This window comes from Vanrija albida (genome assembly GCF_041260175.1).
Source record: "Vanrija albida strain AlHP1 chromosome Unknown contig_4, whole genome shotgun sequence".
NCBI lineage: Eukaryota > Fungi > Basidiomycota > Tremellomycetes > Trichosporonales > Trichosporonaceae > Vanrija > Vanrija albida.
The window spans coordinates 1,433,262-1,448,302 of record NW_027191423.1 but is presented as its reverse complement, the minus strand read 5'-3'; the positions used below and the strand labels follow the sequence as shown (position 1 = coordinate 1,448,302).

General features: G+C 63.5%; 6 protein-coding genes across 6 annotated transcripts; 2 read left to right on the top strand and 4 right to left on the bottom strand.

Annotated features, from left to right (window-relative positions):
- Window positions 1-117: 117 nt before the first annotated feature.
- Q8F55_005275 (uncharacterized protein) lies at window positions 118-2,315 on the bottom strand (the record flags this gene model as incomplete). The annotated part of the gene is made up of 10 exons (XM_069353765.1): window positions 118-410; window positions 451-475; window positions 515-655; window positions 704-831; window positions 873-1,012; window positions 1,050-1,581; window positions 1,637-1,730; window positions 1,769-2,001; window positions 2,041-2,131; window positions 2,181-2,315. 10 exons carry the CDS (start codon window positions 2,313-2,315, stop codon window positions 118-120), a joined length of 1,812 nt encoding a protein of 603 aa, XP_069208407.1.
- A 637-nt stretch (window positions 2,316-2,952) lies between these two features.
- Window positions 2,953-4,070, top strand: pan6 (pantoate-beta-alanine ligase; the record flags this gene model as incomplete). Its single annotated transcript, XM_069353764.1, has 4 exons — window positions 2,953-2,961; window positions 3,011-3,407; window positions 3,473-3,586; window positions 3,634-4,070. 4 exons carry the CDS (start codon window positions 2,953-2,955, stop codon window positions 4,068-4,070), a joined length of 957 nt encoding a protein of 318 aa, XP_069208406.1.
- Window positions 4,071-4,376: 306 nt separating this feature from the next.
- Q8F55_005273 (uncharacterized protein) lies at window positions 4,377-5,994 on the bottom strand (the record flags this gene model as incomplete). Its single annotated transcript, XM_069353763.1, has 2 exons — window positions 4,377-5,794; window positions 5,838-5,994. 2 exons carry the CDS (start codon window positions 5,992-5,994, stop codon window positions 4,377-4,379), a joined length of 1,575 nt encoding a protein of 524 aa, XP_069208405.1.
- A 1,979-nt stretch (window positions 5,995-7,973) lies between these two features.
- On the top strand, window positions 7,974-9,769 carry Q8F55_005272 (uncharacterized protein; the record flags this gene model as incomplete). The annotated part of the gene is made up of 4 exons (XM_069353762.1): window positions 7,974-8,100; window positions 8,145-8,312; window positions 8,349-8,636; window positions 8,679-9,769. The coding sequence occupies 4 exons, from the start codon at window positions 7,974-7,976 to the stop codon at window positions 9,767-9,769; spliced, it is 1,674 nt and encodes a 557-aa protein (XP_069208404.1).
- A 438-nt stretch (window positions 9,770-10,207) lies between these two features.
- Q8F55_005271 (uncharacterized protein) lies at window positions 10,208-10,536 on the bottom strand (the record flags this gene model as incomplete). The annotated part of the gene is made up of 3 exons (XM_069353761.1): window positions 10,208-10,242; window positions 10,298-10,439; window positions 10,501-10,536. 3 exons carry the CDS (start codon window positions 10,534-10,536, stop codon window positions 10,208-10,210), a joined length of 213 nt encoding a protein of 70 aa, XP_069208403.1.
- A 950-nt stretch (window positions 10,537-11,486) lies between these two features.
- On the bottom strand, window positions 11,487-14,791 carry SWI6 (transcriptional regulator swi6; the record flags this gene model as incomplete). Its single annotated transcript, XM_069353760.1, has 4 exons — window positions 11,487-11,594; window positions 11,798-12,336; window positions 12,372-14,213; window positions 14,260-14,791. 4 exons carry the CDS (start codon window positions 14,789-14,791, stop codon window positions 11,487-11,489), a joined length of 3,021 nt encoding a protein of 1,006 aa, XP_069208402.1.
- Between the last annotated feature and the right edge of the window lie 250 nt (window positions 14,792-15,041).

Here is a 15,041-nt window from a genome sequence, read left to right as displayed (position 1 = left end):
TTACAGAGTGTCGAGATTCATGCATTTACATTGATTCTATGGTGATGAGATATTGTACAAGCGGTGCAATGGCGGAAGGATGTGGGCAGACAAGTTTGGCGAGTTCTGGTGGCTCATCTACTCGTCGGGGAGATGACCAGCAAGGACGGTAATGCCTTCAAAGTCAGAGTCCTCGTCCTCTGAGTCGGAGTCGTCCACGAATTCTTCACCAAAGTAGGCTGCCTCGGCACGGCGCTCGGCACGGCGGGCGGCGCGGGCGTCACGGTCGTTGCCGTCGTAACCATCATCAGGATTGACAGCGAGAAGACTGCTAAATTGCTTGGCCGCATCGGTAGCAGTCTTCTGGATGAGCAGGTTGTCGTAGATGGCGCAAACGTCGGCAATGGAGGTATTATGCACGATGCCCATGACTGGAGTGTGAGCTTACATGGTCACCTACATTAAACTTACAGGCGTCGAAGGCGGTCATGAGCCACTAACTGTCAGCGAACACCACTCACTAAGATGCACTCACATGTGCGTAGTTGCCCGCATTGCTATCATTGGCATCCACGGGGACCTCAGGACAAACAATGGACATCACATCTTCGAGCTTGCGGGCTGAGGCATGGCGCCCATCCTTCTGCTCGACCGTGTTGATAAGTTTGGCGAGATCCTGTGAGCAGCGTCAGCCTGCTGGGGTGCTCCCGATGTCTCAACGCACAATCTCAAACCTCTTTTGAACACCCAGGGGGGTCGTATGGACCGCCTCCTCCTCCGGACCGTCGAATGTGCCGACCTCTGTCCCGCTAACTCCGTGTGTACGATGGTCAGGACTGTTTGTGACCACATCTGGGAAAGAGTTCAGAGATGGAGGTCGCGGTATTGCTCACATATAGCACCCCGGCCAGACTTGTGCCAGAGCGTGGCAAGCTCGCTTTCGATGGTCTTGGAAACCTCCCCTGGATCGATGGGGGTGGTGGTTCCACCGTCCACATCGGCGCTGACACTGGTCCCGATGGCGCTCTTGACACTGCTGTGTTAATCAACGACCAAAGTATTGAACCTACAGCCAGTGCTTGCGCTGAAACACAGCCCTCAGCTCGGGCATCTCGTCCTCGCTATGGGTGCCAGAACCCTCAAGCGAGGTGTTCTCGAACCAATAGGCCGCGTACCCGACATCAATGTACGTCTTTTCGACTGGATCGAATCGGACATCGAAGGCGACGAAGAGTCCACGGCCGGTTGAGGGGCCAAACCCTGCTGGTAAAGCCTGCAGGTTGATCTCAAAGCCGGTGCTCTTGCTCAAACGCCCGAGTGTTCCAGCGACTCCACCGCTTACTGCGATGGAATACGAGTTTCGGACGTTGAAGAAATATGCTGAAGCCGGGTCGAATGACAATGCAGGTTCGTCCTCCTGATCCTCGGCAGTGGTATCCGTTTCATCGTCGGTAACGGCGTCGCCGTCGCTGAGAGTAGTGGTTTCGTCTTCAACATTGAGAGTGGACGACGACGACGAGGGCGCCGTGTCTTCGCCCTTCAAGGACGGGGACGAAGGCGAGGGGACCGATGGCGTTGCGGAAACAACGGACAGTGAGATGCCTATGTATACATGTTGCGTCAGCTTCTTCGGAGCTAAGCAAATCACGGCACCCACCGGCCAATTTGTCCTTCAGGATCTGCTTGTTGTGCTTTGAAAGCTGCTTATGGAGGTCTCTGCCCCGGTACTTCTCGGTGCAGGGCACAATTTCCTGGACGCGGTCAGATGCACAGAAGGTTGGTGACTCACCACACGAGTAACATAGCAGGCGGGGATGAGGTTGGGGGGAAGGGGGATGGGCTTGATGGTCGGGTCCACCGGGGGGACTTGAGGCTTCGGCATGCCCTCCTTCCACGCCGCGCACTCATCGAGGTACTCCACGTATGCAACATCCGTGAAACGCTTTGTGAAAGTGTAGAACTGAATGAACTGCACTTGCTGGAGGGAGAGACAGACCTTCTTAGTGCCGTCCGCGAACTCGCCTCGGAGGTCAGTGCCGCGGCATTTCACCATCAACCCACAAATGTAGAGGTCTGCGTGATCCTGGCCTTCCCTACAAAGCGGATTACCCTTCTCCGAAAGGCCGCTGATCATTTGAAGGACGGCATAGCCCTATGAGTGGTGTGATCAGCGTAAACTGCTGGCACTGATCATGACCCACCTCGATGCCCCCAAGAATATCTGCCCAGAGGAATGTAATGTCGGTGTAAGGATAGTAGCCCTTCGTGACGGTTTCCAGCTCGGGCTTCTTGATCCCAGCTCTGTTGTGAGCGGGGTCCACTTTGCCAGTCGCCATGGCTTCTCGTTGTGCTTGAGCGTCAGGTGGAGGTGGGTGAGAGAATGCCTAGGTGGGTGTTGGTACAGGAGGTTGAGGGAGGGAGTAGGTAGGTGAAGCCGAGAGAGACAAGAGTAGAATGAGAGAGAGAGAGTGGGGGGAGAGGAGAAAGTTGAAGAATGAGAAGAGGAAGAGGGGAATGCAAGGTCGACTTGTGCGTTGCAGAGGATGCATCGTCTTGCTTCGACTGGTGGTCTTCCAAAGTGGAGGTCGCGTCAACCCGCACGCCCCTTCCTCATGTCCTTCCCCCGGAACCAAATATTTCGACTTTAGTGCTGGCCGGCCGGCCGGCCGAGCCAAGCAAGAATGAGCCGGTAGTTGCCTACTACGCCATCGACCGACTCGAGCTGCAATCTCCCCACAGCTTTGCTGTTGCCCAACAACAATACACCACTTCCCCCCAGCAACAACGGCAGCGACATGCTCAGAACTCTAGGGGCGGCGACTTTGGCGCGTGCATACTCGTCCTCGGCGCGACCCGTCCCACTGCTTCCAAAGACACTAGCAGAGTCGTCCAAGCCGCCGGGCCACATCCCCGTGTTCCGGACGCTTGCTGCACTGCGGCGATGGCGCCGTGACGCCCGCGATCGCCACCTCGATGTTGGCTGTGTCCCCACTGTTCGTCTGTTTGCACAGGCGCATCGCTGACGCCCCAGATGGGCGCACTGCACGAAGGACACCTGAGCCTGGTCAAGACGTCGCTGAAACGCCACCCATTCACCGTCATGACACTCTTTGTCAACCCCATGCAGTTTGCGCCGCACGAGGACCTTTCGGCCTACCCACGCACCTTTGAGCGCGATATGGACTCGCTGCGCTCGTTGTTGCCCACCGGCCCCGAGTCGCCGATCCACGGCCTCGGCATCTCAGAGTACGACGGTCGCCCGACCCCGCGTAGCCAGCGGCAGCCGTCCGACAGCCCGCTCGTCGTGTTCGCGCCCACAGCCGACGTGATGTACCCCCTCCGCGGGGAGCTGCAGGACATGAGCCGGCGAAAAGGCGCCAGCGTCGAGGTGCGCGGTTGGGGAGAGGTTATGGAGGGGGCTTCCAGGCGTGAGTACCGAAAACTGCCTGCCTGGTTGGTAGTCACCTCGGCTATGTACTGACGTGCCGTCCAGCCCAGTTCTTCACCGGCGTTGCGACGGTCGTGACCAAGCTCTTCAACGCCGTTGAACCAGACCACGCCTACTTTGGCCAGAAGGACATCCAGCAAGCGCTGTTGCTGAAAATTAGTGGGTCGGATTCGCTCTGCTGGTGGCAAACAACTCATCCGCCACAGTGCTCACCGACCTTCTGGTTTCCCACCCGACCTCGGACAACCTGCATATTCTGCCGACGCGACGCGACCCAGAGACGGGCCTTGCGCTGTCGAGCCGGAACGCGTACCTCTCAGCTGCGGAGAGGAAGGTGGCCCCGACGCTGGCCCGAGCGCTCGAGGCGGGCCGCGCGGCATGGAGCAGCGGCGGCACCGGCGAAGCGATCATTGAGGCGGCCACTGCTGTTGTCAAGGCTGAGGAGGAGCGGGTCAAGGCATCGGGTGAGGACGTCGACCTCCGCCTCGACTACTTTGAGGTCTTTGAGAAGGACACATTTACGCCAGTGCGGGGCATCCCAGCCACCGGCCAGCTCGCGATCGCCGGCGCCATGTTTGTGGGGAAGACGCGGTTGATCGACAACTTGCTTCTTGGGTGGGAGGCCGAGGAGGCCGAGGACTAGGCGCGTGCCACGAGCGCGTCAAAAGGTGTACTACCATTGCAATGCATTGAACTAATCATTGGCCGTGTGGTGGGGACGCTGACACGCGGACGAGGACAAAGCTCAGGGGGTGGTTTGGATCGCCAGCTCGTGCCCATCCCCAGGCTCTGCAACGCCGTCGCCGAGATGTGGTCGCCGATACGACCAACCCATGCAACTACGACTCCCGGTTGACGTGACAAGATGCATGGTATTGACTACAACGGGCGTCCGCGCGCCCACCTTTTGCTGACCGAGATAGAAAGAGATGAGTAACACTGCAACCAACTACTTCTGCTCCTTGAAGAAGAGCTCGACCGCCTCGCCAAAGCCCTTGAGGGCCTTGTCGATGGTGGGGAGGTCGCCCGCAAAGGTGGCACGGAACTTGTTGGCGCGGGCCGTCTCATCGCCGCCGGGGGCCGTGACCTGGAAGAGCTTTGCGGGCATGACGAGGACGTTGCCCTGCTCGAGGATGAAGGACCAGAGCTCGTCGATGAGCTCCTGGGTGTTGGTCTTCTCGACGCCGTCGACGACGGTGCGCTCGAAGCGGGGGTGCTTGTCGATGGCGATCTCGAGCCACTGGAACATGCCTCCGAGGGCGGGCACGGTCGAGACAATGTCCTTGGGCGCGTACTCTGCGAGCTTGTCGAGGAAGTAGTCGCGCTTGCGCTGGTACTCGAGGCGGACGCCGAACACCCAGCGGAGCCATCCACCGACACCCCAGTGCTTGTCCGAGAGGTAGGACGCGAGCAGGGCCTGGCCGACGTTGTTGGGGACCTGGGTCGATGTCTCGCCGACGCGCTGCAGGCGGTCCTGGAAGGCAGCCGAGGCCGTGACCCAGCCGGTTCTGATACCGGGGCCGAAGACCTTGGAGAAGGTGTCGATGCGGAGGACGCGGCCGTCGACGTCGCGCGAGAGGTACGAGCGGATGTTGGCGTACTCGTTGAAGACCTTTGCGACGGCGCGCGCGTCCTCGTCGTTGGGCTTCTCCGGGAGCGGGGGAAGGCTAGCGCGCGCAGCGGCGAAGTGGGCGGCGCGCTTCTCAGCGTCGGGCTCGTACGGCGTGTACTGGAGGGGGAAGTACGGGTCGTCCTCTGCGATGACGATGTCGTGCTTCTGCGCGACGGCGTAGATGGCGTCGTAGCGCTCGGCGGGCTGCACGGTACCGGTGGGGTTCTGGCCCGCGGGGATAGTGTAGAGGAGGTGGGGCTTCTTGCCCTGGGTGGCCTCGTCCCACTCGGTGAGGACGCGGTCGAGGTCCTCGGGGATGAGGCCGTGGCCGTCAATCTTGACGGGCCACCAGACTGCGCCGCGCGCGCGGCCAGAGTTGAGCGATGAGGCGAAGCTGTACTCCTCGGCGAGGACGTTGTCTCCGGGCTCAATGAAGAGCTGGAACACCTTGGACACGCCGTCCGTGTTACCGAGGGTGAGGTAGACGCTCTGGTCGGCGGTCGTCTGGCCGTGCACGAGGTGGTTGTACTCGGCCAGCTTCTCGTGCAGCTCGGGGTAGCCGTTGGTCAGGCCGTACTGGAGGACGAGGTTGAAGTCGAGGATGCCGTCCTCGTCATTCTCGGTGCCGGGGCCCGTCTTGTTGAGGTGGACGTTCTCCGTCTCGGCCGTGCCGTCGATCCACGAGCCGACGTCGCCGTCGAGGCTGTGGAACGAGGGGATGCGGAACTCGGCGTGCTGGAGCGGGAAGAGCGTGTCTGGGCGTGTGAGCGGTGCCTCTGAGGCGCCCTGCCAACTCACGGTGGGGGAGACCGCCGGCCAGCGACACGGGCGGCGTCTTGCGCGCCTGGAGCAGCTTGCCGTACGCCTTCATGACGGAAGGGGTCTGCGCCAGGATCCTCTTGGTGAGGTGGTGCGAAAGGTCCTTGGACTCGGGGAGGGCTGGGGCGGGGGACATGGCGGCGACGTTGGTGGTGGTGGTGTGGTTGTGGGTGTACGCAGTCAATGCACAGGCTCCAGATGCACTCGAGCAGATGGGAGAGGCCAAGTTATCGTACCCTCGCCGTCTTATGCACCGATCGGGGCAGCGATGCAGCAACTAACCTCGCACGTACGCTGGCGCATAGTGTCGCCAGCGGTGGTGACTCAGCCCGTTTGCTACACGGCTCGTCATATTGACAACATGAAATGTGTGCTCGCTCGGTGATCTCCGCGAGTCGGGGTCGGGGTTGCGGGCAGGGAAAGCAGGCGGCCAGGCTGCGCAGTCATCGCCAGGCCGTCGCCGCTGCAGCGCAGTTGCCGGCGGTTGACGCCTAGTGGTCGTGTTGGACGCCGACGGCGACGGCGACAGCGACGGCGAACACTGCTGCTCTCGCTGTCCCCGCTGCACCGAGCGCTGCGCCGAGCCGCGCGCTCACTACCTACCTGCGCCTGTGCATGAGCCAGGCGCGCCAGAGTCCCCCACCGTGCATGCCGTGCATGCTCGCCAGGCCGGTCGAGTGTCGCGCTCCGCCGTGTCATGCACGATGAATGGCGAAAGACATTTCGCGGCATGACGCAATCCTGCCTCAAATGTTGTGCTTTGCCACAAGGCCTCTCTCAGGACCGGCCGGTCTGCGTCGTCGGCATCTTGGCAACGTGCTCTGCTGACGACCGTATGCTCGTGCAGTGAGCCCTCGCTACCCTCGCTCCCACTGGCTGCCGCTGCCCGCAGGCCATGGCCAGGATGCACCAGCCAGCCAGCCCTTCGGCTATGACTTCGGGCGCCGCGGCAGCCAAGGCGACCGTCTCGGCGTGCTCGCCTCGCTCGCCCCCGCGCTGTCCAATGCGCAGAGGCCATCACCGAGGTCCGTGGTCATCGTGCGCCGGTCAGGCGCGATAGCATGACTTGCTTGGCGGCGTCGGACGCGCGCCGGCCGCTCAGCTCGCGTGTACCGCTTGACAATGGCGCCATCGCATAGCCGAAAGACATGCTGGGCGCTGCGGGGCATAGCCGATGGGCATGGGGCGGCACCGAGGGGGGTGGAGGCTGTGGCGAGCTGTTGACTCGAGTGCATCGCAGAGGATGGGCGAGAGCGGCTTGCCCGCCGCTCGTCATGTCACGCACGACCGAGCTCGTTGCGGAATGCCTTGCACAAGGTAGCGAGCCAGGCCGTCAGCCATTCCGACGCCACGCCACCCTACCGCCGCGGCACCGTGGCACGCGCCGGCCGCATACCCCGATAGCGTGCTCGATAACGAGCGTGGCACTTGGCTGTGGCACAAGTGTATCGAGTCGTTGTGTTGGCGCATATCTCGAGCAGATGTTGGATGCACGTATCGCCTGCCGCTCGGCACTACCTATGTACGTCTACCAACAGGCAAAGTGACCCGAGTCACGTCCCCCACCCCGCCCCACCCTCCACATTCCGAGCCGTTCGGCATCTCGGCGCAGGCTCCACACGCTCCAACGCCTCGCCGATGCTAGCCATCGTAGCGTGCCGTTTCGGGGGCACACCGACACCTAGTCTCGGGCGGGTGGAGTAACGAGATCGACCCCAGTCAGGGCGCGCGCGGGAACGGCTCGGCTGGAAACAAGAGTCCCGAAAGATACTCCGTCACCCAAGAGGCGCTGATCGTGTTGACAACCGAGGGCCTCCAACCCCGAACGGCAAGCACCTCGGCACCACCGCCGTCGCCGTTGGGGCATCGGCATTGAGCGCGGCACGTGTATACATAGAACCGTGTACACTTGCCCCTGTGGCCCCTACACTGCGTCGAGGACGCGCCTGCGCCTGCGAGCGATCACTCACGCCGAGGCTCGCGGCCGTATCCGAAGCTCACCCCCCTCACGATCTCACGACCTGCAGCGCGTTTTTCACGATTAAACCACACCCCATTCACCCCCGCAGCGCACGACACACCCCTCCCGCCGTCGGCACCACGCCGCTGCCCACGATGAACCCTCGCACAATCTCGTCCGACTCGACCGAGAAGCCCGCGCTCGACTCGCCGGGAGAGCTGCCGCTCGCCGAGCGCGAGGAGCAGCAGTACAATGTCAACGTCGACGTCCACACGCGGCGATGTGAGCGCTACCCCCGGGGCCCGGGCCAACACTAACCCGCGCAGACGACGGCGTCCAGAGGCGCATGGAGCAGCGGCACATCCAGATGATCGGCCTGGCCGGCACGATCGGCACGGGCCTGTTCCTCGGCTCGGGCATGGTGCTGCACCGCGCCGGGCCGGCGGGCGCGCTGCTCGCGTACGTTGCGTGCGGGACCATGACCTACGCCATGAGTGAGTGAGTGGCTGTATGAACTCGCTAACCCCCAGCCGTGTGCCTCGGCGAGATGAGCACGTTCGCGCCCATATCCGGCGGCCACATCCACTTTGCCGAGCGCTGGCTGCACCCCGCCATGGGCTTCGCCGTCGGCTGGCAGATTGTCTTCACGACGTTTGTCGCGGTCCCGACAGAGGTGATTGCCTCGGCCATCCTCATCAGCTTCTGGGACAAACAGTTCACGCTCGCCCACCAGGCGGGGTACATGACGCTGTTTATCGTCGTGTGCACGGCGGTAAACATGCTCGGCGTGCGCTGGTTCGGCGAGTTTGAGTTTGCGTGTGAGTCGTCGTTGGCGCCAGGGTCGCTCACACCCCCTCCAGTCGCGACCATGAAGATCATCCTCATCCTCGGCCTCATCGTCACGGGCCTCGTCGTGTCCCTCGGCGGCGGGCCAAACCACGAGCGCATCGGCTTCCGGTACTGGCGCGACCCGGGTGCGTTCGTGCCCATGCTGTACCCGGGCGCCAAGGGCAAGTTCCTCTCGTGGTTCTCCAACGTCGTGACGGCTGGCTACTCTTTCGTCGGCATGGAAGCCGTGGCCATCGCCGCGGCCGAGGTCAAGAACCCGCGCGTGGCCATCCCGCGCGCCATCAAGCGCGTCTTCATCCGCATCGTCCTCTTCTACATTGTGTCGATCATCATCATCGGCATGCTCGTCCCCAGCACGCACCCCGACCTGCTGAGGAACCGCGGCACGGCCGCCTCGTCGCCGTTCGTCATCGCCTTCTCCCACGCCGGCATCAAGGTCCTCCCGTCGATTGTCAACGCCGGCGTCCTCAGCTCAGCCTTCAGCGCCACGTGCTCGGGCATCTACTCTGGCTCGCGCATCCTCTACAGCCTGGGCCTGCGGGGCATGGCACCCCGCTTCGTGGCGTACACGACCCGCCGCGGCCTGCCCATCGTCGCCGTCGGCATAACCTCCGTGTTCCTCACGCTCAGCTACATGGCGCTCGGGAGCGGGGCCGAGACGGCGCTCACCTGGCTGCTGGCGCTCACGTCGCTCTCGGGCTTCATCGTCTGGGGCACCGTCGGCGCGACCTACATCCGCTGGCGGCGCGGGCTCGAGGCGCAGGGTTTTGACCGCAGCACGCTCCACTACGCGCACCCGCTGCAGCCGTTCCTCGCGTGGTGGGTCGTCGTGTGGGCCGTCCTGCTCGTCTTGCTGCACGGCTGGCCGGTGTTCACCCGCGGGCACTGGGACACGTCCGAGTTCTTCATCTCGTACATCACCATCCCCGTGTTCACGCTGCTGCTGGTCGCGGGGGTCGTGCTCACCAAGCGCGTGCGGCCTATACCTCTCAAGGACCTCGACTTTGTGTCCAACATCCCGACCGACGAGGAGACGGGGTACGAGCCGCCGACGAGGCCGACGACCGTGTGGGGCAGGGTCGTCGCGTTTCTATTTACATAGGGGGGTGCGGGCGGGCGTGTGGGCGCACGCGCATGCATGTTGTATTGATACGGGGGCGATGACGTCGGGCGGTGAGATGGGAGAGATCCAGGGTGTCGCCCGGCAACTCTGCGGCGGCGGCGTCTATACGTTTCGCGCCAGGCTCCACGTCTCGCCTCGGTCGGCGCTGCTAGTGCGAGATACAGGCACGCTGGTGTCGGCAGAGATAGCCGGGGGTGGGGGGGTGGGTACGTGGAGGCGGCGTGGAGGCGTGGGGGTGTGGATGGCGGGAAAACACGGCAAGCTGAGCGGCGAGCGGAAAACTAGGCCAAACAAGTCGCCACAGCGGTGGCTACCACACTCGAGCGCATCGTCAACCCCGCCACAGCACACTCTCAACGCCCAAAGGCCCGGCTCATGGGTTTACAGATGCATAACTTCCTACTTCTCGCACACTACTTAGGCCGCGTTGCGGTTGGTGTTGTCGCCCGAGACTGTGGCTGTCAGCGGCTGCGGCTGGTGGCTCCAAGTGGCGAGGCAGCGACTCACCGGCGTCACCAATCTTCTGGGTGGTCGACTTCTCCTGCTGGGGCTGGACGGCCGAGGCGACCGAGTCGGCGGCGCCCTTGATGGCGTCACCGGCCTGCTCGAGGTACGTCTTCTGCGAGTCGGGCTTGAGGGCGGCTCCGGCCTGGGTTGTGTGAGCGAGCGCGAGCGGGGCGAGCTGGCCTGTTGGCCCAGGCGCCACCTACCTTGTCGGTGAGAGACTGGCGTCCAGCGTCGGCCATGTTTGCTATTTGTTATGTGGTGGTGGTGGTAGAGGGAGAGAGAGAGAGAGAGAGAGTTGTTGATGAGAAGACGAACGGCGGAAGACTGCCCGCTTATATACACGTCCACGGCCACCCAGGCCACCCAGACACACACGTTTGCGCACGCGGCTCGCACGCTCGCCAGCGACAGCGAGCCATGACGACATTGCCAGCGTGCATGCTGCTCACATTCGTGCTGCTCTTGCCTTGCTGCTGTTGCCTTGCTGCTGCTGCTGCGCACAGTCAGGTCAGTTGATGAGTGCGACTTGTGCCATCTGTGGAGCGCTGCCCGTGCGTGCCGGGTGCCACTTGTGCCGCGCCGAATGCTCATTCATGACATCATGGACGGCGGCGCCTCGTTGCTGCCGCTGCCGCCGCGGCTGGCTCCATCCCCCACCCCCCCCTCTCTCTCGTCGGATGCAAACGTTCCTGGGCGAGCGTTTCAGTGCGCGGCTGGCTCGTAGGCTGGCCGCTGGCCGCTGGCTGCCCGCCCACCTTGGCTCGACCGGCGCCCGGCGCCGCGACTCCCAGGGAGCAGCAAAGGGTAGAGAGCAACAAGCCGCAGGCGGCAACCACGACAAACTCTGTCTGGTCAGGTCGGTGGCTGGTGAATGCGTGCTGCCCAGAGCCGCGCCGCGCCGGCGCCTCGCCGACCGTTACCCGTGCCACCCACATCCGCCACCTCTGACGTCACTGTCACTATGACGTCGGTTTATACATTCGACAAAACACCATCTGCGCGCGGAATCTCACACCATACCTGATTACTCCCCTGTTTCCCTCGCCTCACCGGCCTCATCGCACGTCGACGGCGTCGCGGCCATCGTCATGGAGACGAGACAGCCTTATCCGACCCTGCAACTTGACCCTGCACGTCGCGTGCAGCCACAGCCACACGCGTCTCGTGGAGCGCCGAGCATCTGCCGAGGCTAGGCCACCGTGGGCGCATCCCGTAAGCGCTGTACAACGCCGGCGATGCGTGTCAAGTCGATGGCCGGGCCGTCACTCTCGACAGCCGTCATGAGGCCGTCCAGCATCTGAGGCACGTGTCAGCTCGCACTCGTCCCCCGATTGCAAAGAAAAGGTACACGCGGGAGGCGGAGTTGCCGGCCGGCCAACGACTCGTGTCGGTCACTCCACGAGGCGTCGCCGGCCGACAACGACTACCTCGATCCCGGACACCGAGCGGCCACTCAATTGGCCCAGAACTCGTGCACAGCACCCAGAAAGAATCACTCACGTCATCGACTTGGTCCACAGACACCTTGGCGCACACCGCGATGACCTTTCGGTACTTGACGGCCCGATCGGCGCTGTCACCCTCGAGGTCGGACGCCCGCTCCTCCAAGAGCTTGGCCACACGGTCCTCCCAAGCCGCCAATCGCCGAAGCTTGACAAGCGCTCCTGGTTCACCGGACTCCGGCAGCGCCGGATCGCTAACGTGTGCGTTGGATTGTGCGTCGTTGACGTCAGACACACCCGGGAGGGACGGCGGTACCATCTCAAAGGCAGGAGGCAGTGACGCTTCTGTCCGCAATGGTGTCCGGCCAGTCCACTCCCCAACAGGCTTCTCGAGTGCCCGTCGCCCATTGTCAACACGCTCGGCTTGTTGTTCGAGGGTGCCCAGGCGCGTGCGAGCTGTTTCGACCTGTTGTCTCCGCTCGGCCAGCGTCCGTGTCGCGACGCGCACAGACTTCTCAACACCGTTGAGCGACTCAATGTGCTTCTCCATCTCCTCGTCAAATGTCCTGTTGACGTCCTCGAACAGCGCCGAGATGTCTGGGGTCAGCGAACGTCGTCAGGCTTCAACTCACTCTTCAGCACATCCGCACTTCGCTTCTCTGGCCGCTTGACATCGTTCTTGAGCCCGCCGAGCGTCGCTTCGCTCGTCGACACGGCCAGGGCCTCGACCTCGACACCAAAGTCGACTGGACGGAGACCAAGCTTGTTGGCCTTGGTTTTGTCGCCACCGGCGTCGAGCAACAGGTTGACCAAGGGCTTGGAGCCCATGCGCGCCGCAGTGTTGAGCGCCGTGTCACCACGCACGTCCTGCAGATCGACGAGGCGCTTGAGCGAGATTGTGTTCGTGGCAGGGGTGCTGCCCGTGCCGTTCTCAGTCTTGGGAGCGGTCGCATCCACAGGGCTGGGTTCACCAGATGTGGCACTGGGCGTTGCAGCAGCAGCCGCCAGGCTGCGCTCCTTGGTCTGCTCCTTGGCGACCCACTCGAGCACCGCGGCCATGTAGCCTCGTGCGTACGCCGCACGGCCCTTGAGCCCAGCCGACAGCGCAATGTGATGGATGACAGAGCAGTACGCGTGGTCGAGGGTGCGGATCGACGGTCCCAAGTGCTGGTCAAGCAGCTGTGAGAAGGTCCCCGCCTCGGCGTGGTTGGTCGTCAGAACCGAGCGGATCAATGGCGTCTCGCCAGAGTAGTTTCCGCGGTGGATATCGGCACCCAGCTCGATCAGCTGGGCAATCACACCCATCCTCGCCAGAGCACAGGCCCAATGAAGCGCCGTGTGGCCCTGCTCGTCAATGACCATGTCGACGTCCCAATCCGGCTTCTCGCCAGACGCGAGCTCAAAGGCCGCACGGACGTCGACCTGCTGGCCGTCACCCTGAAACAGGGACAACAGCTGTTGACGCCGACGATGGCTAGCGGTGCTGAGCCGAGGCTTGAACGGCTTGGTCGAGAGGCGGAACGACGCCGGAAGAGGGGGCTTGTCGCGGGCGTCCTCGTCGTCGTCTTCCTCCGTCTCGCCAGGTCCGCTTTCCTGAGGCTCCTCCTCTGGGATCGTTGGCTGGCCATCGACGCGAGGCCGCTTGGCTGGTGGCGCAGCAATGTCGGCGCCGAATGACGGCGCCTGCGCAGAGCCAGAGATACCGTGAGGCTGGCCGTACGAGTCAATGTACACGTCACTTTGTGGTGGCGGCAGGCTGGCCACCTGGTGACGACCAGGGCCGCCACCGCCGTGCCCGTTGATCGTGGCAGCCGGAGCCAGGCCCTGGGGGATGCCACTGGGGATCGGCATTGGGCCGATGTCCAGCGGCGGTGCGGGCTCGAGGCGACGCGGCTGGTGCTCGGGCGTGTACCCCATGGGCGGCATGCCGGGATGCGAGGGATGCCTCTGGTGGCCGTGGTGCTGAGGAGGCCCTTGGGGCGGTCCACCCATGGGGCCACCCATGTGATGGGGCGGGGGAGGGCCATGCTGCATGTGCTGGCCCGGAGGAGGTCCCTGGGGCTGCCCGGGGGCATAGAACATGTGCCCGCCCTGCGGCTGCTGCGGGTGCTGTCCTGGGGGCGGGTACAGCATCTGCGGGGGCTGGCCATGCTGGTCGTAGCCGCCATGAGGGGGCATCTGCTGCTGGACAAACTGCGGTGGGGGCGGGGGAGGGACATTGCCCGTGTGCGCATACGGCGAGATCATGCGGCCAGTCGCGCTTCCAGCCGACCCGGGCACGATACCCGCTCCGCCGCCGGCTCCCGGCGTCTTGGCCGTCGGCGTCGAGCTCCCGCCACGCATGGGCAGAGCCGGCGGGCCCGTCGGTGGGGGCACAAAGTCGAAGATCGGGGCCACATACTGCAGCACGCCGTACTGCTCGGCGAGGATGCGGCCGCGCTCCAGGGGGATCCAAGTGCCCTGATACTTTCCGTCTGAAACGTCAGCAAACACGCGGCAGTGTTATTATCGACCACTTACATCCGCCCTGAACCTTTTCATGCATCTGCGTCTGCACCTGCTTCTCGAGGATCTTTGTGCGCACGCTCTTGCTGATGCCCGCGACCTTGAGGATCTGCGTCGCGTTGACCCACGAGTCGGACATGCGGCGCATGACTGAAATGTTGCGGATCATGGCTTCGAACACTGGGATTTGCGAGTACGCGCTCGCGTAGACCTTGACCTGTCCTGGTCCGCCAACGTCCTCCTGCGGGACCTGGCCGGGACGCGCGCCCATTACGGCCTGGAACACATTGTGCTGGCTGTGCTGGGGCGTGTGGGTGCGCGAGTGCGGTGGCGGTGGGCCGGGCGGCATGTGGTGTCCCGGGGGCGGGCCGCCGTGCTGCGAGTGCTGCGAGTGCACCGAGTGGACCGAGTGCTGCGACCCGCTCCGCTGGTGGTGCGGCTGATGTGGAGGCATGGGTGCGCCGTGGCCGCTCATCTGGCGAGCATGGCCGGCGCCCGGAGGCGGACCAGGTGGTGGCCCGCCGGGGTATCCGCCTTGCTGCTGCATGCTGCTGTGGGCCGGTGGTGCGAGGTCCGAGGCGGTGTGTGTGTAGCCTGTCGGCGTGTCTGTCCACTGGCCCTGTTGCTGGGCTCGGGGAAGGAGAGGCGGTGGTGGATGTTGTTGTTGCGAATGACGATGATGGTGTTTGTTGTGGACCTGTGGCCAACACTGTCTGTCCCTGTCACTCTGACTCGTCGAGTAATCCTTGTGCAACAGTCGAATGCAGTCCAGTCTTCATGCACAGTGACGTCTGCGT